We start from the raw sequence: 16,705 nt of genomic DNA, 5'->3' as shown, positions 1-16,705 counted from the left end.
GAGAAGGGAAGGAAGAGGAGGCAGGAGCAGTGCTGTGGTAGAGAGGGGAAGGAAGAGGAGGCAGGAGCAGTGCTGTGGTAGAGAAGGGGAAGGAAGAGGAGGCAGGAGCAGTGCTGTGGTAGAGAGGTGGAAGGAAGAGGCAGGAGCAGTGCTGTGGTAGAGGGGGGGAAGGAAGAGGAGGCAGGAGCAGTGCTGTGGTAGAGGGGGGGAAGGAAGAGGAGGCAGGAGCAGTGCTGTGGTAGAGAGGGGAAGGAAGAGGAGGCAGGAGCAGTGCTGTGGTAGAGAGGGGAAGGAAGAGGAGGCAGGAGCAGTGCTGTGGTAGAGAGGGGGAAGGAAGAGGCGGCAGGAGCAGTGCTGTGGTAGAGAGGGGGAAGGAAGAGGAGGCAGGAGCAGTGCTGTGGTAGAGAAGGGAAGGAAGAGGAGGCAGGAGCAGTGCTGTGGTAGAGAGGTGGAAGGAAGAGGAGGCAGGAGCAGTGCTGTGGTAGAGAAGGGAAGGAAGAGGAGGCAGGAGCAGTGCTGTGGTAGAGAAGGGAAGGAAGAGGAGGCAGGAGCAGTGCTGTGGTAGAGAAGGGAAGGAAGAGGAGGCAGGAGCAGTGCTGTGGTAGAGAAGGGAAGGAAGATGAGGCAGGAGCAGTGCTGTGGTAGAGAGGGGAAGGAAGAGGAGGCAGGAGCAGTGCTGTGGTAGAGAGGGGGAAGGAAGAGGAGGCAGGAGCAGTGCTGTGGTAGAGAGGGGGAAGGAAGAGGAGGCAGGAGCAGTGCTGTGGTAGAGAGGGGGAAGGAAGAGGAGGCAGGAGCAGTGCTGTGGTAGAGAGGGGGAAGGAAGAGGAGGCAGGAGCAGTGCTGTGGTAGAGAGGGGGAAGGAAGAGGAGGCAGGAGCAGTGCTGTGGTAGAGAGGGGGAAGGAAGAGGAGGCAGGAGCAGTGCTGTGGTAGAGAGGGGAAGGAAGAGGAGGCAGGAGCAGTGCTGTGGTAGAGAGGGGAAGGAAGAGGAGGCAGGAGCAGTGCTGTGGTAGAGGGGGGAAGGAAGAGGAGGCAGGAGCAGTGCTGTGGTAGAGAGGGGAAGGAAGAGGAGGCAGGAGCAGTGCTGTGGTAGAGAGGGGAAGGAAGAGGAGGCAGGAGCAGTGCTGTGGTAGAGAGGGGAAGGAAGAGGAGGCAGGAGCAGTGCTGTGGTAGAGAGGGGAAAGGAAGAGGAGGCAGGAGCAGTGCTGTGGTAGAGAAGGGAAGGAAGAGGAGGCAGGAGCAGTGCTGTGGTAGAGAAGGGAAGGAAGAGGAGGCAGGAGCAGTGCTGTGGTAGAGAGGGGGGAGGAAGAGGAGGCAGGAGCAGTGCTGTGGTAGAGAGGGGAAGGAAGAGGAGGCAGGAGCAGTGCTGTGGTAGAGAGGGGAAGGAAGAGGAGGCAGGAGCAGTGCTGTGGTAGAGAGGGGAAGGAAGAGGAGGCAGGAGCAGTGCTGTGGTAGAGAGGGGGAAGGAAGAGGAGGCAGGAGCAGTGCTGTGGTAGAGAGGGGGAAGGAAGAGGAGGCAGGAGCAGTGCTGTGGTAGAGAGGGGAAGGAAGAGGAGGCAGGAGCAGTGCTGTGGTAGAGAGGGGGAAGGAAGAGGAGGCAGGAGCAGTGCTGTGGTAGAGAAGGGGAAGGAAGAGGAGGCAGGAGCAGTGCTGTGGTAGAGAGGGGGAAGGAAGAGGAGGCAGGAGCAGTGCTGTGGTAGAGAAGGGAAGGAAGAGGAGGCAGGAGCAGTGTTGTGGTAGAGAGGGGAAGGAAGAGGAGGCAGGAGCAGTGCTGTGGTAGAGAAGGGAAGGAAGAGGAGGCAGGAGCAGTGCTGTGGTAGAGAGGGGAAGGAAGAGGAGGTAGGAGCAGTGCTGTGGTAGAGAGGGGGAAGGAAGAGGAGGCAGGAGCAGTGCTGTGGTAGAGAGGGGGAAGGAAGAGGAGGCAGGAGCAGTGCTGTGGTAAAGAGGGGGAAGGAAGAGGAGGCAGGAGCAGTGCTGTGGTAAAGAGGGGGAAGGAAGAGGAAGCAGGAGCAGTGCTGTGGTAAAGAGGGGTAAGGAAGAGGAGGCAGGAGCAGTGCTGTGGTAGAGAGGGGTAAGGAAGAGGAGGCAGGAGCAGTGCTGTGGTAGAGAGGGGGAAGGAAGAGGAGGCAGGAGCAGTGCTGTGGTAGAGAGGGGTAAGGAAGAGGAGGCAGGAGCAGTGCTGTGGTAGAGAGGGGGAAGGAAGAGGAGGCAGGAGCAGTGCTGTGGTAGAGAAGGGAAGGAAGAGGAGGCAGGAGCAGTGCTGTGGTAGAGAGGGGAAGGAAGAGGAGGCAGGAGCAGTGCTGTGGTAGAGAGGGGGAAGGAAGAGGAGGCAGGAGCAGTGCTGTGGTAGAGAGGGGAAGGAAGAGGAGGCAGGAGCAGTGCTGTGGTAGAGAAGGGAAGGAAGAGGAGGCAGGAGCAGTGCTGTGGTAGAGAGGGGAAGGAAGAGGAGGCAGGAGCAGTGCTGTGGTATAGAGGGGGAAGGAAGAGGAGGCAGGAGCAGTGCTGTGGTAGAGAGGGGAAGGAAGAGGAGGCAGGAGCAGTGCTGTGGTAGAGAGGGGAAGGAAGAGGAGGCAGGAGCAGTGCTGTGGTAGAGAGGGGGAAGGAAGAGGAGGCAGGAGCAGTGCTGTGGTAGAGAGGGGAAGGAAGAGGAGGCAGGAGCAGTGCTGTGGTAGAGAGGGGAAGGAAGAGGAGGCAGGAGCAGTGCTGTGGTAGAGAAGGGGAAGGAAGAGGGGGCAGGAGCAGTGCTGTGGTAGAGAAGGGAAGGAAGAGGAGGCAGGAGCAGTGTTGTGGTAGAGAGGGGAAGGAAGAGGAGGCAGGAGCAGTGCTGTGGTAGAGAAGGGAAGGAAGAGGAGGCAGGAGCAGTGCTGTGGTAGAGAGGGGAAGGAAGAGGAGGCAGGAGCAGTGCTGTGGTAGAGAAGGGGAAGGAAGAGGAGGCAGGAGCAGTGCTGTGGTAGAGAGGTGGAAGGAAGAGGCAGGAGCAGTGCTGTGGTAGAGGGGGGGAAGGAAGAGGAGGCAGGAGCAGTGCTGTGGTAGAGAAGGGAAGGAAGAGGAGGCAGGAGCAGTGCTGTGGTAGAGAAGGGAAGGAAGAGGAGGCAGGAGCAGTGCTGTGGTAGAGAGGGGGAAGGAAGAGGAGGCAGGAGCAGTGCTGTGGTAGAGAGGGGAAGGAAGAGGAGGCAGGAGCAGTGCTGTGGTAGAGAGGGGAAGGAAGAGGAGGCAGGAGCAGTGCTGTGGTAGAGAGGGGAAGGAAGAGGAGGCAGGAGCAGTGCTGTGGTAGAGAGGGGGAAGGAAGAGGAGGCAGGAGCAGTGCTGTGGTAGAGAGGGGGAAGGAAGAGGAGGCAGGAGCAGTGCTGTGGTAGAGAGGGGAAGGAAGAGGAGGCAGGAGCAGTGCTGTGGTAGAGAGGGGGAAGGAAGAGGAGGCAGGAGCAGTGCTGTGGTAGAGAAGGGGAAGGAAGAGGAGGCAGGAGCAGTGCTGTGGTAGAGAGGGGGAAGGAAGAGGAGGCAGGAGCAGTGCTGTGGTAGAGAAGGGAAGGAAGAGGAGGCAGGAGCAGTGTTGTGGTAGAGAGGGGAAGGAAGAGGAGGCAGGAGCAGTGCTGTGGTAGAGAAGGGAAGGAAGAGGAGGCAGGAGCAGTGCTGTGGTAGAGAGGGGAAGGAAGAGGAGGTAGGAGCAGTGCTGTGGTAGAGAGGGGGAAGGAAGAGGAGGCAGGAGCAGTGCTGTGGTAGAGAGGGGGAAGGAAGAGGAGGCAGGAGCAGTGCTGTGGTAAAGAGGGGGAAGGAAGAGGAGGCAGGAGCAGTGCTGTGGTAAAGAGGGGGAAGGAAGAGGAAGCAGGAGCAGTGCTGTGGTAAAGAGGGGGAAGGAAGAGGAGGCAGGAGCAGTGCTGTGGTAGAGAGGGGAAGGAAGAGGAGGCAGGAGCAGTGCTGTGGTAGAGAGGGGGAAGGAAGAGGCGGCAGGAGCAGTGCTGTGGTAGAGAGGGGAAGGAAGAGGAGGCAGGAGCAGTGCTGTGGTAGAGAAGGGAAGGAAGAGGAGGCAGGAGCAGTGCTGTGGTAGAGAGGTGGAAGGAAGAGGAGGCAGGAGCAGTGCTGTGGTAGAGAAGGGAAGGAAGAGGAGGCAGGAGCAGTGCTGTGGTAGAGAAGGGAAGGAAGAGGAGGCAGGAGCAGTGCTGTGGTAGAGAAGGGAAGGAAGATGAGGCAGGAGCAGTGCTGTGGTAGAGAGGGGAAGGAAGAGGAGGCAGGAGCAGTGCTGTGGTAGAGAGGGGGAAGGAAGAGGAGGCAGGAGCAGTGCTGTGGTAGAGAGGGGGAAGGAAGAGGAGGCAGGAGCAGTGCTGTGGTAGAGAAGGGAAGGAAGAGGAGGCAGGAGCAGTGCTGTGGTAGAGAGGGGGAAGGAAGAGGAGGCAGGAGCAGTGCTGTGGTAGAGAGGGGAAGGAAGAGGAGGCAGGAGCAGTGCTGTGGTAGAGAGGGGAAGGAAGAGGAGGCAGGAGCAGTGCTGTGGTAGAGAGGGGAAGGAAGAGGAGGCAGGAGCAGTGCTGTGGTAGAGAGGGGAAGGAAGAGGCGGCAGGAGCAGTGCTGTGGTAGAGAGGGGAAGGAAGAGGAGGCAGGAGCAGTGCTGTGGTAGAGAAGGGGAAGGAAGAGGAGGCAGGAGCAGTGCTGTGGTAGAGAGGGGGAAGGAAGAGGAGGCAGGAGCAGTGCTGTGGTAGAGAAGGGAAGGAAGAGGAGGCAGGAGCAGTGTTGTGGTAGAGAGGGGAAGGAAGAGGAGGCAGGAGCAGTGCTGTGGTAGAGAAGGGAAGGAAGAGGAGGCAGGAGCAGTGCTGTGGTAGAGAGGGGAAGGAAGAGGAGGTAGGAGCAGTGCTGTGGTAGAGAGGGGGAAGGAAGAGGAGGCAGGAGCAGTGCTGTGGTAGAGAGGGGGAAGGAAGAGGAGGCAGGAGCAGTGCTGTGGTAAAGAGGGGGAAGGAAGAGGAGGCAGGAGCAGTGCTGTGGTAAAGAGGGGGAAGGAAGAGGAAGCAGGAGCAGTGCTGTGGTAAAGAGGGGGAAGGAAGAGGAGGCAGGAGCAGTGCTGTGGTAGAGAGGGGAAGGAAGAGGAGGCAGGAGCAGTGCTGTGGTAGAGAGGGGGAAGGAAGAGGCGGCAGGAGCAGTGCTGTGGTAGAGAGGGGAAGGAAGAGGAGGCAGGAGCAGTGCTGTGGTAGAGAAGGGAAGGAAGAGGAGGCAGGAGCAGTGCTGTGGTAGAGAGGTGGAAGGAAGAGGAGGCAGGAGCAGTGCTGTGGTAGAGAAGGGAAGGAAGAGGAGGCAGGAGCAGTGCTGTGGTAGAGAAGGGAAGGAAGAGGAGGCAGGAGCAGTGCTGTGGTAGAGAAGGGAAGGAAGATGAGGCAGGAGCAGTGCTGTGGTAGAGAGGGGAAGGAAGAGGAGGCAGGAGCAGTGCTGTGGTAGAGAGGGGGAAGGAAGAGGAGGCAGGAGCAGTGCTGTGGTAGAGAGGGGGAAGGAAGAGGAGGCAGGAGCAGTGCTGTGGTAGAGAAGGGAAGGAAGAGGAGGCAGGAGCAGTGCTGTGGTAGAGAGGGGGAAGGAAGAGGAGGCAGGAGCAGTGCTGTGGTAGAGAGGGGAAGGAAGAGGAGGCAGGAGCAGTGCTGTGGTAGAGAGGGGAAGGAAGAGGAGGCAGGAGCAGTGCTGTGGTAGAGAGGGGAAGGAAGAGGAGGCAGGAGCAGTGCTGTGGTAGAGAGGGGAAGGAAGAGGCGGCAGGAGCAGTGCTGTGGTAGAGAGGGGAAGGAAGAGGAGGCAGGAGCAGTGCTGTGGTAGAGAGGGGAAGGAAGAGGAGGCAGGAGCAGTGCTGTGGTAGAGAGGGGAAGGAAGAGGAGGCAGGAGCAGTGCTGTGGTAGAGAGGGGAAAGGAAGAGGAGGCAGGAGCAGTGCTGTGGTAGAGAAGGGAAGGAAGAGGAGGCAGGAGCAGTGCTGTGGTAGAGAAGGGAAGGAAGAGGAGGCAGGAGCAGTGCTGTGGTAGAGAATGGAAGGAAGAGGAGGCAGGAGCAGTGCTGTGGTAGAGAGGGGGAAGGAAGAGGAGGCAGGAGCAGTGCTGTGGTAGAGAGGGGGAAGGAAGAGGAGGCAGGAGCAGTGCTGTGGTAGAGAGGGGAAGGAAGAGGAGGCAGGAGCAGTGCTGTGGTAGAGAGGGGAAGGAAGAGGAGGCAGGAGCAGTGCTGTGGTAGAGAGGGGGAAGGAAGAGGAGGCAGGAGCAGTGCTGTGGTAGAGAGGGGGAAGGAAGAGAAGGCAGGAGCAGTGCTGTGGTAGAGAGGGGAAGGAAGAGGAGGCAGGAGCAGTGCTGTGGTAGAGAGGGGGAAGGAAGAGGAGGCAGGAGCAGTGCTGTGGTAGAGAAGAGGAAGGAAGAGGAGGCAGGAGCAGTGCTGTGGTAGAGAGGGGAAGGAAGAGGAGGCAGGAGCAGTGCTGTGGTAGAGAGGGGGAAGGAAGAGGAGGCAGGAGCAGTGCTGTGGTAGAGAGGGGGAAGGAAGAGGAGGCAGGAGCAGTGCTGTGGTAGAGAAGGGAAGGAAGAGGAGGCAGGAGCAGTGCTGTGGTAGAGAGGGGGAAGGAAGAGGAGGCAGGAGCAGTGCTGTGGTAGAGAGGGGAAGGAAGAGGAGGCAGGAGCAGTGCTGTGGTAGAGAGGGGAAGGAAGAGGAGGCAGGAGCAGTGCTGTGGTAGAGAGGGGAAGGAAGAGGAGGCAGGAGCAGTGCTGTGGTAGAGAGGGGAAGGAAGAGGCGGCAGGAGCAGTGCTGTGGTAGAGAGGGGAAGGAAGAGGAGGCAGGAGCAGTGCTGTGGTAGAGAGGGGAAGGAAGAGGAGGCAGGAGCAGTGCTGTGGTAGAGAGGGGAAGGAAGAGGAGGCAGGAGCAGTGCTGTGGTAGAGAGGGGAAAGGAAGAGGAGGCAGGAGCAGTGCTGTGGTAGAGAAGGGAAGGAAGAGGAGGCAGGAGCAGTGCTGTGGTAGAGAAGGGAAGGAAGAGGAGGCAGGAGCAGTGCTGTGGTAGAGAAGGGAAGGAAGAGGAGGCAGGAGCAGTGCTGTGGTAGAGAGGGGGAAGGAAGAGGAGGCAGGAGCAGTGCTGTGGTAGAGAGGGGAAGGAAGAGGAGGCAGGAGCAGTGCTGTGGTAGAGAGGGGAAGGAAGAGGAGGCAGGAGCAGTGCTGTGGTAGAGAGGGGAAGGAAGAGGAGGCAGGAGCAGTGCTGTGGTAGAGAGGGGGAAGGAAGAGGAGGCAGGAGCAGTGCTGTGGTAGAGAGGGGGAAGGAAGAGAAGGCAGGAGCAGTGCTGTGGTAGAGAGGGGAAGGAAGAGGAGGCAGGAGCAGTGCTGTGGTAGAGAGGGGGAAGGAAGAGGAGGCAGGAGCAGTGCTGTGGTAGAGAAGAGGAAGGAAGAGGAGGCAGGAGCAGTGCTGTGGTAGAGAGGGGGAAGGAAGAGGAGGCAGGAGCAGTGCTGTGGTAGAGAGGGGGAAGGAAGAGGAGGCAGGAGCAGTGCTGTGGTAGAGAGGGGGAAGGAAGAGGAGGCAGGAGCAGTGCTGTGGTAGAGAGGGGGAAGGAAGAGGAGGCAGGAGCAGTGCTGTGGTAGAGAGGGGGAAGGAAGAGGAGGCAGGAGCAGTGCTGTGGTAGAGAGGGGGAAGGAAGAGGAGGCAGGAGCAGTGCTGTGGTAGAGAGGGGGAAGGAAGAGGAGGCAGGAGCAGTGCTGTGGTAGAGAGGGGGAAGGAAGAGGAGGCAGGAGAAGTGCTGTGGTAGAGAGGGGGAAGGAAGAGGAGGCAGGAGCAGTGCTGTCGTAAAGAGGGGAAGAGGAGGCAGGAGCAGTGCTGTGGTAGAGAGGGGGAAGGAAGAGGAGGCAGGAGCAGTGGAGCATGGCTACAGGATTTAGATCACTGAGATTTGCTTCATCTGCAATGTGAGGGACAACAGGGCTTAATCTGCTGCAGACAGGCTTAGCTGGATAACAAACCCAAGTCTCTGGGTCTCCACAGATAGGACAGTTACCAATTATCATAGCTAATAAGAGACGTCATCGGGACACATAATTGCAGGTATCAGTTCTAGAGGGAAGATAAGACTGAGGAGGGAGGTGTGGATGCTCCATCTGTCAAAGTGAACTCCTCTCACACTGGAATGATTTGTGCAGGACCTGGGTTACATAGGTTAGGTCAAGGTCAAGGCCCTACAGTAGCCTATATCCTTAAAATGTGTTTACAATATTGCTCTTCATCCTTCCATTTCAACGGCTGCCATTTCCCAGCATCTCCCAACTTAATTATGATCAGTAGAAAATAACTGAATTGACTGGGTTGATGTGTGCATTCATTCATTACATTCTTGCTTTGGAGGCTGCCAAATTCTGAATGATCGCAGCCCTTCTAAATTATTGAAAAAGCCTAAACACCTCTTATGAGCTACAGAAATGGCTATTAACCTTGGCGAAATGATATTCAAATCCAGTTATAGCTAACTGTACTGTATCCCTCGCTGGGAGGAAATGTAAATGTGTTCTTGCTGTAGACAGATGGGGAAGCCGCCTGGCGTTTGAAGTTCCAGCATCCAGTCGTCGCAGTCCCCACCCCCTCACTAAAATATTCAAGACAGTCTCTCATTGAGCTCCTCTCTCTCTGCCGTTTCCTACTCAAACTGACGCTGGGTTGCAGCACTACGGGGCCAGAGAGCTGTGACACCTTAAAGAACGTGGCAAACGTTTACAAATTCAGCACGGTGAGGCGACAGTGAAAAACAGCTGGAGGATTATCTCACTGTGCAGACAAGAATTCAGGAGATTTGATTCATGAGAAGAAAATACCCTACCCCTCTCTCTCCCTCATACACCAGCCATCTGAAATATTGCGATTTCTTGCGCATTGTTATTGACAAATCATCTTAAATGTAATTCCCTATGGAGCGGACAACTGTCATAGCCGATGAGACTCCATTGTGACACTACCTGCCAGTCAGTCAGTCATCCTGCACGGGCTCTGATACTGTGCCACAGACAACAGCATCCTGGATCGTTACTCTTATCCCTTCGGCAGTGGGCCCATAAAAGAGAGCGAGAGAGGGTGTCAAAACCAGGTGCTGCAGACAGAAAACTTAGATTAGAAGTTCTGCATGAGTTTACCACTGGGGGGAGAGAAGTGTGTGCCGTCACAGACTAAAAGGATCAACTGTTTGGAACGCTGGCAGATGTCCAGATTGCACGTAGATGAAGTCTGAACACAAGGAGAGAGGCTGGGGAGGGTGGGGGCGATTTAACCCCTGAAGCAGAAGGACATTTTTAACATCTCCAGATTGTATTCTAGCCCAGATGGGTGAAAAATGGCTGAGCTCTGCTTCATCAAAAGTTAGGCATAGTGGTGTTGTCAATAACATCAGCGTAACAGAAAATACCACAATAGATCTGCCAAGAGATCTGCAATCTTAACTTCCGGCGCCGAAAAGAGATGGCCGCCTCGCTTCGCGTTCCTTGGAAAATATGCAGTATTTTGTTTTTTTACGTGTTATTTCTTACATCGGTACCCCAGGTAATCTTAGGTTTCATTACATACAGTCGGGAGGAACTACTGAATATACGATTAACGTCAACTCATCATCGTTCCTACCAGGAATATGACTTTCCCGAAACGGATCCAGTGTTTTGCCTTCCACCCAATACAATGGATCTGATCCCAGCCGGCGACCCTGTGCGACGCCGAAAAAGGGGCAAACGAGGCGGTCTCGTGGTCAGGCTTCGGAGACGGGCACATCGCGCTCCACTCCCTAGCATACTACTCGCCAATGTCCAGTCTCTTGACAATAAGGTTGATGAAATCCGAGCACGGGTAGCATTCCAGAGAGACATCAGGGATTGCAACGTGCTCTGCTTCACGGAAACATGGCTAACTCAAGGGACGCTAACGGAGTCGGTGCAGCCAGCTGGTTTCTTCATGCATCGCGCCGACAGAAACAAACATCTTTCCGGTAAGAAGAGGGGCGGGGGGGTATGCCTTATGATTAACGAGAAGTGGTGTGATCATCATAACAACACACAGGAACTCAAGTCATTCTGTTCACCTGATCTAGAACTCCTCACAATCAAATGTCGACCGCATTATCTACCAAGGGAATTCTCTTCAATCATAATCACAGCCGTATATATTCCCCCCCAAGCAGACACATCGATGGCCCTGAACGAACTTTATCTGACTCTTTGTAAACTGGAAACCACACACCCTGAGGCTGCATTCATCGTAGCTGGGGATTTTAACAAGGCTAATCTAAAAACAAAACTCCCTAAATTCTATCAGCATATCGATTGTGCTACCAGGGCTGGAAAAACACTAGACCATTGTTATACTAATTTCCGCGACGCTTATAAGGCCCTCCCCCGCCCCCCTTTCGGAAAAGCTGACCACGACTCCATTTTGTTGATTCCAGCCTACAAACAGAAACTCAAACAACAAGCTCCCGCGCTCAGGTCTGTTCAACGCTGGTCCGACCAATCTGAATCCACGCTTCAAGACTGCTTCGATCACGCGGATTGGAATATGTTCCGCATCGCGTCCAACAACAATATTGACGAATATGCTGATTCGGTGAGCGAGTTCATTAGGAAGTGCATTGACAATGTCGTACCCACAGCAACGATAAAAACATTCCCAAACCAGAAACCGTGGATTGACGGCAGCATTCGCGTGAAACTGAAAGCGCGAACCACTGCTTTTAACCAGGGCAAGGTGACCGGAAGCATGACCGAATACAAACAGTGTAGCTATTCTCTCCGCAAGGCAATCAAACAGGCTAAGTCTCAGTACAGAGACAAAATCGAGTCGCAATTCAACAGCTCAGACACAAGAGGTATGTGGCAGGGTCTACAGTCAATCACGGATTACAAAAAGAAAACCAGCCCCGTCGCGGACCAGGATGTCTTGCTCCCAGACAGGCTAAACAACTTTTTTGCCCGCTTTGAGGACAATACAGTGCCACTGACACGGCCCCCTACCAAAACCTGCGGGCTCTCCTTCACTGCAGCCGAGGTGAGTAAAACATTTAAACGTGTTAACCCTCGCAAGGCTGCAGGCCCAGACGGCATTCCCAGCCGCGTCCTCAGAGCATGCGCAGACCAGCTGGCTGGTGTGTTTACGGACATATTCAATCAATCCTTATCCCAGTCTGCTGTTCCCACATGCTTCAAGAGGGCCACCATTGTTCCTGTTCCCAAGAAAGCTAAGGTAACTGAGCTAAACGACTACCGCCCCGTAGCACTCACTTCCGTCATCATGAAGTGCTTTGAGAGACTAGTCAAGGACCATATCACCTCCACCCTACCGGACACCCTAGACCCACTCCAATTTTCTTACCGACCCAATAGGTCCACAGACGACGCAATCGCAACCACACTGCACACTGCCCTAACCCATCTGGACAAGAGGAATACCCATGTGAGAATGCTGTTCATCGATTACAGCTCAGCATTTAACACCATAGTACCCTCCAAACTCGTCATCAAGCTCGAGACCCTGGGTCTCGACCCCGCCCTGTGCAACTGGGTCCTGGACTTCCTGACGGGCCGCCCCCAGGTGGTGAGGGTAGGTAACAACATCTCCACCCCGCTGATCCTCAACACTGGGGCCCCACAAGGGTGCGTTCTGAGCCCTCTCCTGTACTCCCTGTTCACCCACGACTGCGTGGCCATGCACGCCTCCAACTCAATCATCAAGTTTGCGGATGACACTACAGTGGTAGGCTTGATTACCAACAACGACGAGACGGCCTACAGGGAGGAGGTGAGGGCCCTCGGAGTGTGGTGTCAGGAAAATAACCTCACACTCAACGTCAACAAAACAAAGGAGATGATTGTGGACTTCAGGAAACAGCAGAGGGAACACCCCCCTATCCACATCGACGGGTCAGTAGTGGAGAAGGTGGAAAGTTTTAAGTTCCTCGGTGTACACATCACGGACAAACTGAATTGGTCCACCCACACAGACAGCGTTGTGAAGAAGGCGCAGCAGCGCCTCTTCAACCTCAGGAGGCTGAAGAAATTCGGCTTGTCACCAAAAGCACTCACAAACTTCTACAGATGCACAATCGAGAGCATCCTGTCGGGCTGTATCACCGCCTGGTACGGCAACTGCTCCGCCCACAACCGTAAGGCTCTCCAGAGGGTAGTGAGGTCTGCAGAACGCATCACCAGGGGCAAACTACCTGCCCTCCAGGACACCTACACCACCCGATGTCACAGGAAGGCCATAAAGATCATCAAGGACAACAACCACCCAAGCCACTGCCTGTTCACCCCGCTATCATCCAGAAGGCGAGGTCAGTACAGGTGCATCAAAGCAGGGACCGAGAGACTGAAAAACAGCTTCTATCTCAAGGCCATCAGACTGTTAAACAGCCACCACTAACATTTAGCGGCCGCTGCCAACATACTGACTCAACTCCAGCCACTTTAAAAATGGGAATTGATGGAAATTATGTAAAAATGTACCACTAGCCACTTTAAACAATGCCACTTAATACAATGTTTACATACCCTACATTACCCATCTCATATGTATATACTGTACTCTATATCATCTACTGCATCTTGCCATCTTTATGTAATACATGTACCACTAGCCACTTTAAACTATGCCACTTTATGTTTACATACCCTACAGTACTCATCTCATATGTATATACCGCACTCTATACCATCTACTGCATCTGCCATGCCGTTCTGTACCACCACTCATTCATATATCTTTATGTACATATTCTTTATCCCTTTACACTTGTGTGTGTGTGTAAGGTAGTAGTTGTGGAATTGTTAGGTTAGATTACTGTTGGTTATTACTGCATTGTCGGAACTAGAAGCACAAGCATTTCGCTACACTCGCATTAACATCTGCTAACCATGTGTATGTGACTAATAAAATTTGATTTGATTTGATTTGATTTGAAGAGATCATCTATCTAATGATTTGCAATCAAAAAAGTTAAACAAACCATACAACTATGCACAAGGACGCCTTAACAATTTCCATATAAAATTGTACAAAAACACATTTACTTTACAGATGCAACGTTCGGAAACAGTGACAACGATCATTCTGTTACAAACTTTGCATCTGCACCGTTTTTCAAGTATGCCTAAATGTGTTTGTAAAATGTTATGTGGAAATTGGTAAATGTAGTCCTTGTGCATAGAGTTGTATGGTTTGTTTAACTTTGCAATCATTGGTTTTAGTTTGACATACATTTTCAAGTGTCTCAGCATCACTCTGTTACTAGAGAATTGCCCTTCTCCAATACCTAATTTATCACACACACACACATCGGAAACTAAGGTTGCTTGCATCATCTTCAAAATGTTTGACTTTTGAGAAAATATAAAGATGTGCAATGTAAGACAACCTGGCAGTGTGTGCCTTCTCATTATCCCAAGCCTTCTTCCTGATAGATGAAGCTAGTCCCTAGCTACTAAAGCTAGGCTATGTCTCATTATGCAGTACCAATGAGATGAAAATATATGCTTACTTAGCACTATACACAGAATACCAAACTAGATTTTCAAGCAGCAAGTACCCATGGTGGTGGTCTGTCTACTGCGCTTGCTAAGAGAGTGCTGTTATTGTTAGCCTAGTCGTGGGATGGTGAGTGATTCAGTAACTGTGTTTGGGGCTTCAGACAGATGCTAGCCTATACTGTGGGTAAAAGTCGGTATTAGGTCAACTGTGCCCTCCATATATCTCACCTGTAGATAAAGGGCAATAACGCTAATGACAATGATCATAACAGCAATGATGCTTTAGCAATAAACTCTGATGATAGCTAATTGACTCCATTATTTAGTAAGGTTAATTAGGCTGGGCTACTTGAAAAACACATACACAACTATTTCAGGTCAATTAATATTAGAAGAGAGAAAAATTAGACTGCAGAACTAGGCCTACATTTAGCTACATCAATATAGCCTTCTGTATCTATCAATAGGAGATAGCAGTGACCCAGGGGAATAGTCCTATGATGCACTCAGCAACCTTCAAAACTGTGGCCACAAATAGCCCATCCTCCTTTCAAAAACGTGTTCCTCACAACTACATAACACTGCTGGAGTAATTGTGTGAATCTATATCAGTGAGGTCTGGATATAGTAAACAAAGACATCAAGCCTCATCCACTCCCAAGTTATTCTCTATCACCAAGTGTCACTGACAAACTGCTATAACTCTGAAAACATATGTCATGATGCACAAAGTGCAAAAGCACTAAATAAAAAGTCAACATAGGAGACTCCAAAAGTCCAACTAGCCTAGGCTAAAAGAGGCACCGACAATCTGTCAAGCTATGCTAGTTTGAGTTCATATGATGCAACTTGTTTCAATCTGGTTGCCCTTAGCGTGCTGATTGACATGCTGTTCTGCAATCTCATGGCCTAACACGTTACTATTTTGTATTCTTAGAAAACGTATCCACCAAATGTAAAACTATTCTGATTCATCTAACAAAGTGTATTATAAACTAGTGACCTGACTGAAGTTGCAACTGTCAAAAAAATCTATTTCGCAACAATCAGTCAAACAGGGACACTTTATCTACATACATTCTGTTTAAAGTACAAATAGGAAACAACCTTTGCACCATTACCCCATCTTGAAAGCTGACATTACTATTAACCGCTATAGAAGCAAAGGTAGAATAGTGAGTTACCCAGGGAAAAACAGAGGTCAATCAATATCACATAACAGTTTAATTCATTTGAGGCACCTCGATTTAATTATTTTTAGTTTATCAACCTTGCAAATAAAATGCTGTCTGCCACACAAATAACCACATTATTCAGCAGTTCTATACTATTGTCAATTAAACTTGATACTCAAATCACTATGTGCAATACAACAATGGCTAGAATGCATGCATGACGCTCGTGACTAAAGTCTACTGACAGTGCTCTAGTGTTCCAACAACAGTTTTCTTCCATGGAAATAAGTTTCGTTTTAAGATATTTCATTTCAATTGCATCGATGGTTAGGTAATAATGGACTGCTACAACAGCGAGCTGTTTCTCAATTTTGATCTGTCAGTTCTGGCTACAGCAGCGAGTTTGGTGAGTTCTCAGTGACAGTAAAAGCGTAATGAAAAGCCTATTGTCAACATTTTAAATTATGTCAGTACCTTGAATTTGTCAAGAAATAAGTACTTAGCACTTGCTCCGCGTAAACCTCTTGCTACAGCCTGTGATGCCATGGATGCCGCCATGTTGACGGGAAAAGAGAAAGACCGCGTGCGCGCAATCTGACCGCTGATAGGAAGGCTGGCGGAAGTGGGCGTTACAATAAGACCACATTTTCGCCACTACAATCTGCCTGACTTGCCAATGTATTATGCCACTGTACCAGTCGTTAAACAGAAATATAAAATTTCAACGATAAAATATATGAAAAAAGTGCATATTAGGCAATTGACAATATTAATATTTAGATATGCAAAATCAAATTGTATTGGTCACATACAATGGTTAGCAGATGTTATTGCGAGTGTAGCGAAATGCTTGTGCTTCAAGTTCCGACAGTGCAGCAATATCAACAAGTAATCTAACAATTCCACAACAACTACATAATACACACAAATATAAGTAAAGGGATAGAATAACAATATGTACACAAAAATATATGGATGAGCAATGACCGAGCAGCATAGGCAAGATGCAATAGATGGTATAAATGCAGTATGTGCATATGGGATGAGTAATGCAAGTTATGTCAACATAATTATTAAAGTGGCATTAATAAAGTCACTAGTGATCCATTTGTTAGAGTGGCCAATGATTTCAAGGTCTGTATGTAGGCAGTAGCCTCTCTGTGTTAGTGATGGCTATTCAACAGTTTGATGTCCTTGAGATAGAAGCTATTTTTCAGTCTCTCAGTCCCAGCTTTGATGCACCTGTACTGACCTCGCCTTCTGGATGGTTGCGGGGTGAACAGGCAGTGGCTCGGGTGGTTCTTGTCCTTGATGATCTTTTTGGCCTTCCTGTGACATCAGGTGCTGTAAGTGTAATGGAGGGCAGGTAGTTTGCCCCTGGTGATGCGTTGACCGCATCACCCTCTGGAGAGCCTTGCGGTTGTGAGCGGTGAAGTTGCCGTACCAGGTGGTGATACAGCACGACAGGATGCTCTCGATTGTGCATCTGTAAAAGTTTCAGGTGACAAGACAAATTTCTTCAGCCTCCTGAGGTTGAAGAGGTGGTGTTGAGCCTTCTTCACCCCACTGTCTGTTTGGGTGGCCCATTTCAGTTTGTCCGTGATGTGTACGCCGAGGAACTTTCCACCTTCTCCATTGCTATCCCGTCGATGTGGATAGGGGGGTGCTCCCTCTGCGTTTTCCTGAAGTCCACGATCATCTCCTTTGTTTTGTTGATGTTGAGTGAGAGGTTGTTTTCCTGACACCACACTCCGAGTGCCCTCACTCCCTATAGGCTGTCTTGTCGTTGTTGGTGATCAGGCCTACTACTGTTGTGTCGTCTGCAAACTTGTTGATTGAGTTGAAGGCGTGCATGGCCATGCAGTCATGGGTGAACAGAGAGTACAGGAGGGGGCTGATCACACACCCTTGTGGGGCCCCAGTGTTGTCTCTCAAAGCACTTCATGATGACAGAAGTGAGCGCTATGGCGCGATGGTCATTCAGTTCAGTTACCTTTTCCTTCTTGGGTACAGGAACAAAGGTGGCCATCTTGAAGCATGTGGGGACAGCAGACTGGGATAGGGAGA

At 51.7% G+C, this 16,705-nt stretch overlaps 1 protein-coding gene across 1 annotated transcript in view; it reads right to left on the bottom strand.

Moving 5' to 3' along the window:
- The window catches only part of suclg2 (succinate-CoA ligase GDP-forming subunit beta), a 159,531-nt gene extending 144,291 nt beyond the window's left edge, over positions 1-15,240 (bottom strand). The window contains exon 1 of the mRNA XM_071372269.1: positions 15,113-15,240. Within this exon, the coding sequence (XP_071228370.1) occupies positions 15,113-15,196 (84 nt within the window). The 5' untranslated portion in view covers positions 15,197-15,240. The remainder of the gene's footprint in view (positions 1-15,112) is intronic.
- Between the last annotated feature and the right edge of the window lie 1,465 nt (positions 15,241-16,705).

The sequence above is a fragment of the Salvelinus alpinus genome, chromosome 2, assembly GCF_045679555.1.
Source record: "Salvelinus alpinus chromosome 2, SLU_Salpinus.1, whole genome shotgun sequence".
NCBI classification, from domain to species: domain Eukaryota; kingdom Metazoa; phylum Chordata; class Actinopteri; order Salmoniformes; family Salmonidae; genus Salvelinus; species Salvelinus alpinus.
Note: the sequence above shows the minus strand (reverse complement) of the source record. Positions and strands in the feature narration are given on the sequence as shown.